We start from the raw sequence: 10,398 nt of genomic DNA on the forward strand, positions 1-10,398 counted from the left end.
GGGGGGGGGGGGGGGGGGGGGTTGGGACATGCAGCTTAACCAATCATATATCATGCAGGTCGTTACGTCAGTACATTACATTGCACTTTATACATTAACTTCAATACTGCAAGTGAACTGTGCACATTGACAGTGAATCCTACATACAGTTCAGAATAAAACACCATACTGTTGCTGTACTACAACAACAAAAACAAGAAAACCACTGTAAACCGTCTCAGCCAGGAAAATGGTCAGTTGGATGCACCATTTCCATGCTAAGGAAAGGTTGTAGGCATATTTTTAATGCTGACCAGCAATTGCACGATGGATACATGTCAAAGTTACATCAGAAACATTTTTATTTTAGTTTTAATGCTTCCATTTGTCTTTATGTTGTTTTTCTCTGGTCCATTCTGAAAGTCATCTGATGTGGTTACCTTTCAGTCACCCTGTTCACTCATTGCCAATTACAGCGAGTAATTGGCTCTCTCTCACTATGCAGCATCAAAAATTACATATCCAATAATTCTAAAATGACAGGTAATACGATTATTGAAGTTTTATGATCAAACATGTTATTCTGTGACATGCCTGATTTGGTACAAATTTTAAACAGAATGTAGCATGTTCTGTAGAGTACTATAAAGCACAGATTTAAACAGTTATAACAGTTCTAGATAACAAAAGAGCATCTGTGATATGTGATTATTATTAGTTTTTCTTTCCATACTGTGCAAATGTTTAATGCTCATTATCTAAAAGCCTATTCTGAAAGCAAATGGCACCTTTTGATTCCAAACAGAGTCCTGCTTTTACTCTATTGGAACATACAGTAGATGATGAACTCAATATTAAGAAGCCGTTTCCAACATTTTGTACACCCGGTCTGTACGCCTACATGTGTGAGTGTGTCTGGTGGCGGGCCTCCCAGGCAGCTGCACACCAGCATCAGGCTTTTCTAATGAGACCATAAGAAGCACAACTTCTCTGTTGTGCTGCCTGGAACATTACTCTGCATTTGAAATGCACCCAGCGGCCTAGCAGGCATCTTTTATCGTTGGTTGCAGCTGTCCATGCTTTCTGAACACTTACTACTACCAAGCTTCCCTGACGACTGCCAATGGGCAGTAAGTGATAGAATCATGAAGAAAAAAAAAAATTATTTACAACGACACAGGAGCAGGAGAGTAATTTTTTAAAGAGAATATTCCCATTATTGGCAAACAAAAGCAGAAACTTTTGAAAAGTAGACTTCTTAGTAACTGATTCTTTGCCTGGAGAGAAACAGTAGGGTGAGGGATAACAATAAAGGGTAAAGAGAGAAATACAGAGCAATAGAGAGACAAAAAGACAAGAAAGGAGAAAGGAAAAAGAAAAGCACTATCTATATGCATATACTGCAACCTACAACACAAGTAGCATTTTACTCCATGGAGAGAAGCATCAATCTTGACAGCATATGGCGTCTGTGCAAAATCCATTAATTTTTAATATACCGTGCGCTGAAATGAAAAGCCTTCCTGAGACAAGCAATTGTCAGATGTCAGTAGTGTTTTGATAACTTTTTTGATCTCCTTTTTTATTTGCATTCATAAAATGGGGCTGTCCACATGCCACCTCAGTTTGGACATGGCTTGAGACTGACATGGAAACATTTTCCACACAATTGCTCTCACCTCCAGTCAGGAGATGAGGCACGTGGGGGAAACAAAGAAGACGTGTGGATTATTTTGTGTGCAAGAGGAAGCAAGTGTGCACTGGCTAAGGCCTGAAACTTTATTTGCCTTCACACACAAACGCACATAGACACTGGTATGCTATATACACACACACTATATACATTATATTATACATAAGTATAATAAAACATATGAAAGCATGTGTTGACAAGCAAAATCAAAGCATGTGTTCACATTCACCTCCATACACCCAAACCCATTTTTATATGGCCTATGTATCCTTGAATCTGGTTACATTTTAATGTATACAGCAGAAATGCTCGAGAGATACATTGATTAATTAGTAATATTTGAAGATGCAATGACACAAAGAATCTAACTGCTATAGTCAGGCTTCCTAACTACACACACACATTTGCACACACATTATTATTTTAAAGTAGTGGCTAGGTTTGAAAGTGCAGATTACAAAGGTCTCTTCAGAGTAGAGCAGAGAAGTGCTGTAGAGCTCAAATGTTCTCCAGCTGTGTGGCTCAGCTCTGTTAGAGGGATAAGATGAGCCCCTCTCAATGAGAGATAAGTACAAAGAGGTCAAACAGTCAGCTCAATGAGTTTTGTCATACTTCTCATCCTCAGACAGTTCCATAGGAAGGTCCTCACCCCTTTTAATGCAAATACATGACTGTACTCGAGAGGAGTATTCTTTTTTTTTTCTCCTCTCCCCACTTTTAATGGATAACTATTTGGAGTCACAGAGTCATCTCCTTGTGCAGAGGGTGCATTACAAGATATTTATTCATATTCATAAAATGCCAATTTAAGGCATGCGAGTGGCCATAGGAGATGAGCGGGAACTTGCAAAATCCAATAAGAGCTACTATGGAGACAGGTGCAAAGCGGACTAATTAATAGCAATCTATACTCTGGCCAGGGCATGCAGTGTGCCGACTGAGACACTCTTAGGTCAGGCAATGAAAAGATAGCAGCTCCAAATTCATTTTCTCACCGTGACTCTCCCAAAGGAAGGCTCCCAAGTACACTCACACTTCCTTTAATGCCTTCACTGGGGTGTAATTTATTTTTGCGTTTGCCAGCACATTTGGAAAGTTCATTACTTCGCTCATGGCTTGTTAATTAGCCTTGTAAAGCCGCCATTAGATCTCCTCGGGCCAGGACCGAGATGAGACTTTTGTCCCAAAACATTAACACACTGCAGGAGGCCTGTAAAACTGTACTCTGCCCATTTAAGTTGTAATAGTGACACCTCAGTGAAAATGTGAAAGATGGAGGGACAATTGAGTCAAAGTCACGTGTGCTCTAGACAGGCTGTTGCCGCACTTCATGTTTCACCTTTTCTGCCATGGACAGGGTCAGGCTCATTTCTCTCTAACACCTGTCCAGGGTTGACTTTACAGCTGCGCAGCTCCATCCATTGACACCCAATAGCTAGCTAGACGTCTGTCCTCCTGTCGCTCCTTGCTAAATCCCAGTCGAAAGTTTAAGTGGCTGTCTCTGTGGTGATCTCCTCAGGGTTCTCGCCCACTTCCAACCCTGGAGCTCCAAGGTAGGAGGAACAGTAATGAGCAGTAGTACCAGGCTCAGCTGGTGGGTTTGAGAATTCCTGCTGTGTGAGGCGTGACTACAGGAACATGGACTGACACCACAGCTACAACACCAGCAGTAGAGACCAGGCAGCATGGCCTTATTGATTATGCAGGTGCTCATTTGTGTGGCCAAGCGGGTAGCAGGCACGTGTCTCATTTGAACTTTACAGGAATGGAACAGGATCCGATTTCCCTGATGCAAAAAGGAAGCCCTGGTGCTTTATTTTTAGAACAGCTGCGTCTAATGGGGCCTGGCAGGTACAGGAGGCGTCACATCTGTCGAGGCCCAGGTGATGCTCTCGCCCTCCGCTCCTCCCCACTCCTCGCCCGCTCCCTACCAGTCAAATGACTCACACTGAAGATCAACAGTGTCATTTCCAATAAACTCTTCTTCCTCTTCCTGCCACTTTCCATCAGTTCTGGCGATAGGTTCTTGCTAGTAGCCATTTCATTCCACAACACAGCGGAATAGGGGATGCATAATGTAAAAGATGTAAAGAAGATGAATGCTCTGTCTAATGCCAGCGCACGGGAAAGATTAATTAGAAAAATTTGGCTTTCTGACTGGCCAAAATTTAGTGGTATAGAGTCCATATGTCTGTGCCAGAGTGCCCCCCTCTGGAGCTAAGGAAGCAACTATGACATGGTATAGGTGGAGCTGCCCTTCTAATTTAATGACGAGCAACGCTGCATTTTTCACTCTAGTTGAGCATTGTTTAGGAAATTGGGAAAAGTCAGTACTCACATTAACCAAGATGTTAAATCACACTAGATTCAGCTAATTAAACCACATATTCATATATCACAATAAAAACTACCTACTGCAATGCTTAGTCATTCTTTCGTTTCAAGGCACAAGAACTAAATCTTGTAGCTTTTATAGTAGACAAACACTGTTCTTAATCACTGGGCTGTGAAAGCAAAAGGTCATGGTTGTGGTTATTTTGGTTACGTTGTACTGAAAAATAAAATCTCACTTACCTTTTAACTTGTACGCAACATATGTGGAATTATGCAGTGTGTGCACAAAATAGTGGGAAAACACATTCTTTCTCTGAATTGCACAATATGAATTAAGTCTCATTTTAGTTTTTTATTTGTTTGCAACTGTTGGGAGTTGAAAAATGACAAATCTGCAAATCTTTGGCTGATAATTACCCAGAAGTAATTTTACACGGAGAAGCTTCATCAGTTATTTCTGGGCAGCCAACACTGGGCAATGCGCAGAATCATGTTCATTTTTTTTTTCTACTTTGCTACTTTTCTAGTATTTGTTTCCTGACTTCAAATTTTTTCTATAGGCATTCATACATAAGTGTGACTGCTTTAAATTTTACATATTATAGTCAGCCGTAAGTGGAGCGGATGAGAAAGTACAGACTTTAATACCTAGGACTATAGTAACTATAATAACTAGCTAGGACACTGTTTATCAGTGGATAGAATGTGCTGCAGAGTTTACTCTTGCTTATTATAATTCTTACTCCTTTGGTGATGAGAGAATGCAGTACCATGTTCTTGTTCCATGTTCTCTTTCATCTCAGTGACTTAAGCATCCAGACGATCTAACAGTTTGTCTACCTGTGCAAAATATTCCCGCTCTCTTTCTACCTTTACCTGAAACCCACAGCGCTCCAAACATCATCTCTATCAAACGTCACTGTGGCAGACTTGAATAGCTCACTGGAAACAGGAATAGATCTCCCTCATACCAGGGTGGGGTGGCACACCACACATCAGAAAGATCAACAACAATAACAACAACAACAACAACAGCAACAGCAGCAGCAGCAGCAGCGTAGGCTCAACACAGCAGACTGCTGATAAAAGGGGGGGGGGTTGAGTTGCACAAGTTCCTCTCAGCTCAGCAGAACGGTGCCATCAGCTGTAGCATTTGTCTGTTCTCTCCCCTCTTCCACCCTCCCTCCTTCCTCCCCCTTCCTCTCTTCCTATCCAGAAGACAGGAAGCTGTTTGTGGGAATGCTCGGCAAGCAGCAGAGTGAGGACGACGTCCGGCGGCTGTTCGAGACCTTCGGCCAGATCGAGGAGTGCACCGTCCTGCGAGGGCCTGATGGGGCCAGTAAGGGTCAGAGCCCACACACCTCCCACTCTTTTTTTCCCTGTCTGTCCCTCTTAATCCCTCTGTCCGTCTGTACATGTGTCTCTTTCTACTCATTACATTTTTAGAACCATGCTTTACCCACTGCACACTCATTGACGTTGTCTGCGATCCACTCTGCTCTTCTGAATAACTCATCCTCCCCTTCAGCTATTTTGTTTTTCCCCACCTCTTACGTATCTCACTCGCGTTTCTTTCATACCTCATTGTCACTGTGCTCCGACACTTCCTTCCTCCCACTTTCCTTTTCACACTACTTTCTGTATTTCCCTTTTTTGTTCTCACTCTACCTCTTTCCTTTTTTCTTTCCCTCCCGAACTTCTTCTTATGTTGTCTCTTCATCACGGCAGCTCCTCTCACCCTAGACTTGTACTCAACAGATCCATCACACAACACCTCTTCTTTCTGCTCACCCCTCTCCTCCTCCTCCTCTTCCTGTTATCTGAAAAGCGGAGGGGTGTAATCATGTTTGTTTCCCACATTCCCGTCATCCCTCCCCAGAGACACCATTGGACGATAATGTCCTACTGTAAATAAAGCAGCCAGGCTCTGGGTTTTGCTGCTGTCACTCACTCTGCAGCAGATTTGCCTGCATTCAGGAACAGCTTATGCATTCATGTCTGTGGCTTATGTGCTATTTAGTTAGTAGAGCGTGGTCAAATTAAAGATAGCTGTGAAATGTGCGATTCAGGTGGGATTGTTCTGAGAGTGCGGGAGGCTCCCCCATCATCCTTTGATGGATCTCTGTCAGCCATATTTTGAGCGATAATGCCAATGATATTGCTCGGAACCTCTACCTTCCTTTTTCATTGTTGACTGTGATTTATTCTCCTATATGAAGCATCTGAATGTGTGAAAAGGATGTGTGGAAAGGCGAGGGAGAAGGGTTGATAATGTGAGAGCCTTCTGAGTATATCAAAGAGAAAGGCTGGCTATACTGAACCACACACCTATCTGTGTCAACATCTGTTCCTCTCACTGTTAATCCCAGGTCTATTGCTCTGCGTCGCCCCACCGGCCCACTACCTTTCTTTCTCCCTGGCTTGTTTCCTCTTTCGCAGCCTCTCCCTCCCTGTCCGACCCCCTCTCTTCCTGTCTGCTCAGATGCCTCAAGCTGATTGACAGCACATAAAATGAAATAAGGCCTGTGCTGTTGTGTCAGACAGGAGCTAGTTTTCTCCCTCATTCGCGCTTTCACTCCTTTTCACCCTCCTGCACCCCACACCTCATCTCTTTTTCTTTCTCCTCTTTCCACATGCCATACGCTTCCTGTGTTGGTATTTGTCTTTATTATCACTGGCTTGATCATCACGTTTTCTTTCACTGCTATGAAATAGAAGAATGTAGAGCAATGTTAACTATGAATGCTACCACCAGACAAAGGTCTCATATATAGGTATCTGGTCCTATCACTCACAGTGCAACAGTCCCACGCAATCATTACGGGATGTTACGGCAAATTATTTTGCCAGTCGCCTCGCTTGGGATGAGGTTCGCGTAATTTGAATGAGACAGACCTTGAAATTGACAGTGCTATCTGTTCCATGATGGAGGCTTTGTCCCCTGTTGATGTAAATTTATGCTACTCAGAAGCTTTTCAGCACCCCTCTTCACCCAATAAAAAGGCCGAGAAGTTTAACATCCATCTCTCTATGGCACTGCTCCTCAAAGTACTTTCAAAGTGCAACACTTGCTGCCAGAGTTGAATAGAGCCCCGAATTGTCAGGAAAAATAGAGAGATGGCTTTTAGGTCTATAATTAAGTTGTGTTATAAATGTCACCCATCCAGCGGGATGGAATTCATGCATACATATTATTACCCCGGGAATTCAAAAGGCAGTGCAGATCCTCTGGCTTGAAAGCAATACAATCTCTCTTTTTCCTTTTTCCCCAACTCATTCTGAGCCATCAAATTCAAAAACTTAAATGTGCACTATAATTTATGAGGCTGTAGCACTTCCAATTCTTTTGAGATGTTGTGCTCTGTGTCCCTTAACTTTTTTTCTAGGTCAGGAAAAGCAAGGCTACAGCATTGATTTTTGGGTGGAGAAATTTGAGGACATTGTATGTTTGACTTGACTTTGCCACTGACGTTGTACGCCAAACCCTGCAGTTTTGAGTGTCTTTCTGGTTGCACTGAGCTGCTGGGGTCACTGGGATTCTGGCACAATATCTGACAGCCTTGTTAGGGAAACAACAAGTTATGTTGCCTTACAAAACCAAAAGGCTTTTGCAAACAAACTGGCCCCTTATTATTTCAACTGCAAAGGTTAAATGTGTTTATTCCTTCAAAGACAGAGTTGCAGTCAAATGGCACACAGTAGGCTGATGCATTTCAGTTGGACAAATGAAGACCTTTCCTGCCTCCACCCGGAGGGGCGTTCAAGTGAAGTAAAAGGCTGCTAGAGTGCTGTGACAGAATCAAAGCCTTCTTTGACTTATCTGTTTGCCTCTGTAGATCTATACAGCTTTGAGGACATTTGACAGTACAGAAAACACATGGCCTTTACTACTCACCACATTTTTGCACACAGCAGTCTCACTGCTCACCGTTTATTGTGTAGCTGGAATGTGGATAGAAAGCCCCAGGTGAAGGTGAAAATTGTCCTCCATTGATTGTGCACATACTGCGTGTCCCTCAGTTCAATCTTTTTTGATTTTGTCAGGAAATTATTAATTTGTTTGTCTGGAAAGCAAAGCTGACTCCAGAGATGTAGGAGTGAATGGGTCGCTGCCAGACACAGAACATCTCCTGAGCCTACTAATCAGTGTTTGTAATTCAAATGAATCATCACGGCTCCTTTGAGAAAGTAGAGTGAATAAATGTATATGAACATATGTAACCATTTTAAATAGGTATCAGCATTTCTTGGGGAACTGGGGACTGAACTCGGGAAAAGCCTGCTTGGTTCTAAAACACTGGTGCTACTCGATTAATGAAAAGGGGCCGAATTAATCCATGAGTTTGTTAATTAGGTATCTCTTGACTTAACACATGAGCTACCTGAAGGCAAGGATAAGAATAGGACATAACAGAATACCTTGTGCGGTCTATGACGACCATAAAGCTTAGAGAAATAGCTCCTGTTTAATTTAATGGCTTTCGGAAAATTACCACATTTCAGTTCCACTGTATTTCAGTTCACTAGCTTTCTTTTTATCTTTTAGTAGTTTTGTGCCTATCCTTACCTACACACTGATGTACTATTTAATCATGTGGTTAAGATATGTAACTTTCCAAAAAAACATATTGTGCATTATTATTATCTACTTAAATCATTTTTAACATCATTTGAAATGTTAATGCAATGAGACTCCAGAACACTGCTGCCAACAACCGTTCACTTGTCTTCCGGCCAACTTTTTATGTTGACTTTCCTTTTGTGCATTAACTACACAACAGATTTAAGATGATTTGAATGCCCCTTGAGCAAAGCCCCCCTCCATCTGAAATTATATGCGAGCAAAGATTCGGTTAGATAGGCAGATTATAATACTATGCCTTTGTCATCATAATCTCTTTTATGAGTGACTGCACACAAATCACAATGTGTAAATATTAAACAGATTAATAATCACAAACAAGTCAGGATAGTAAATGCCTTGGCTCCATGCTCCAAAGTGGAGGGGGTGGAATTAGAAATGGGCGAGGGACAGGATGTTCCACGCAGCTAATGCCTTCACTACAATTAGACTGATTTATTCAGAGTTATGCGCTGAACACACAAATGGCAGAATATATTTACAAACCAGATAACATGAAAACAATGGTAATGAATTGTGTTTTTTTTCCCATATTCAAGGCCATCTCCCTGACGTTGTGCCCCTCCCTTCTATTTTTCTTGTTTTCTGTGTACACAGGCTGTGCCTTTGTCAAGTTCTCCAGCCACGCAGAAGCGCAGGCCGCCATCAACAGCTTACATGGTGGACAGACTATGCCTGTAAGTAACACACTTTGAAGCACATTCATAACAAGTGTTCTAACAACAGAATTACATTTAATGTCAACATTATTTTAACACAGTTACAAAGAATTGCTTTTACACTCAATCTGGACAGTTTTAGAGAAAGTTTTGCAAGGGATGTAATGTCACTTGGTCGTCTATTTATGAATTTTTCCCCTGTGGTCCCTCTTATATAAAATGTTTCAGGTAGACTGGGATAAAGTTTACAACAAAGATCGATAGAATTTTTTATTCTGTTTTTCTACCTTGCCAAGAGACCAAGTCTTCCTTTAAAGTTTTCTATTTCACATGCACATGCCCACTGGAGGGTGTATGCCTTTAAAATTTAAAAAGTATTTTTTGTGTCTGGAAAAAATCTCATACATTTACAACAGAAACATACATGCGAAAAAATATCTATTATCTATATCTATTTCTTCATCTTTATGTACTGTATGCCTCTAGTCAGTGTCAGTGACAGTGTGAGTGTGTATATACATGTATATATACACACATATATATATATATATATATGCTGTGAGTCACCACAGTGACTCTTGTCAAAGCACATCCAACAGTCCACAATCTCACATACATTCACGCTGTGTGTTATCACACACAAAAGATTCACACAGTCAGCATCCGCTACCTTACAGTGCACAGCTGCATACTCTGTATCTGTCTTTTCACTCAATATCCATTTCCTTCTCCTGCTATTCAGACTACTTTTTCAGCAGACAGAGAGAGTTTACATTCACAGTCTTATAAAGATATGATTACGCTGCACGGCACATAAATCCTTATTATATTATACTATATATGTAAACATAACAGTTAAAACTAAAGTCGTGGGATGATGGGCATAGAAAATAAATAACTATGCATATATAGCTCAAGCATAATCTAAAATGATAGTGTAGGTGTGAGTTTATTCTTAGGTTCATTTACAATCTTATTCGCTACACAATGATTAAAAAACACAGAAAGCATTTCGGTAACTACCCATTATTAAAATGTAATATTGTGGTTTAGGCATTCGACATTTAGGCTCTTCTGGACTGAGGCTTCTG

General features: G+C 41.4%; 1 protein-coding gene across 1 annotated transcript in view; it reads left to right on the plus strand.

Annotated features, from left to right (window-relative positions):
* The window catches only part of si:dkey-205h23.2 (CUGBP Elav-like family member 3-B), a 120,779-nt gene that overhangs the window by 89,002 nt on the left and 21,379 nt on the right, over nucleotides 1–10,398 (plus strand). The window contains exons 4-5 of the mRNA XM_035652403.1: nucleotides 5,223–5,351; nucleotides 9,246–9,325. Of these exons, the coding sequence (XP_035508296.1) occupies nucleotides 5,223–5,351; nucleotides 9,246–9,325 (209 nt within the window). The remainder of the gene's footprint in view (nucleotides 1–5,222; nucleotides 5,352–9,245; nucleotides 9,326–10,398) is intronic.

Source organism: Morone saxatilis, unplaced genomic scaffold (genome assembly GCF_004916995.1).
Source record: "Morone saxatilis isolate NCDOM2014 unplaced genomic scaffold, NCSU_SB_2.0 Contig11, whole genome shotgun sequence".
Classification (NCBI taxonomy): Eukaryota; Metazoa; Chordata; class Actinopteri; family Moronidae; genus Morone; species Morone saxatilis.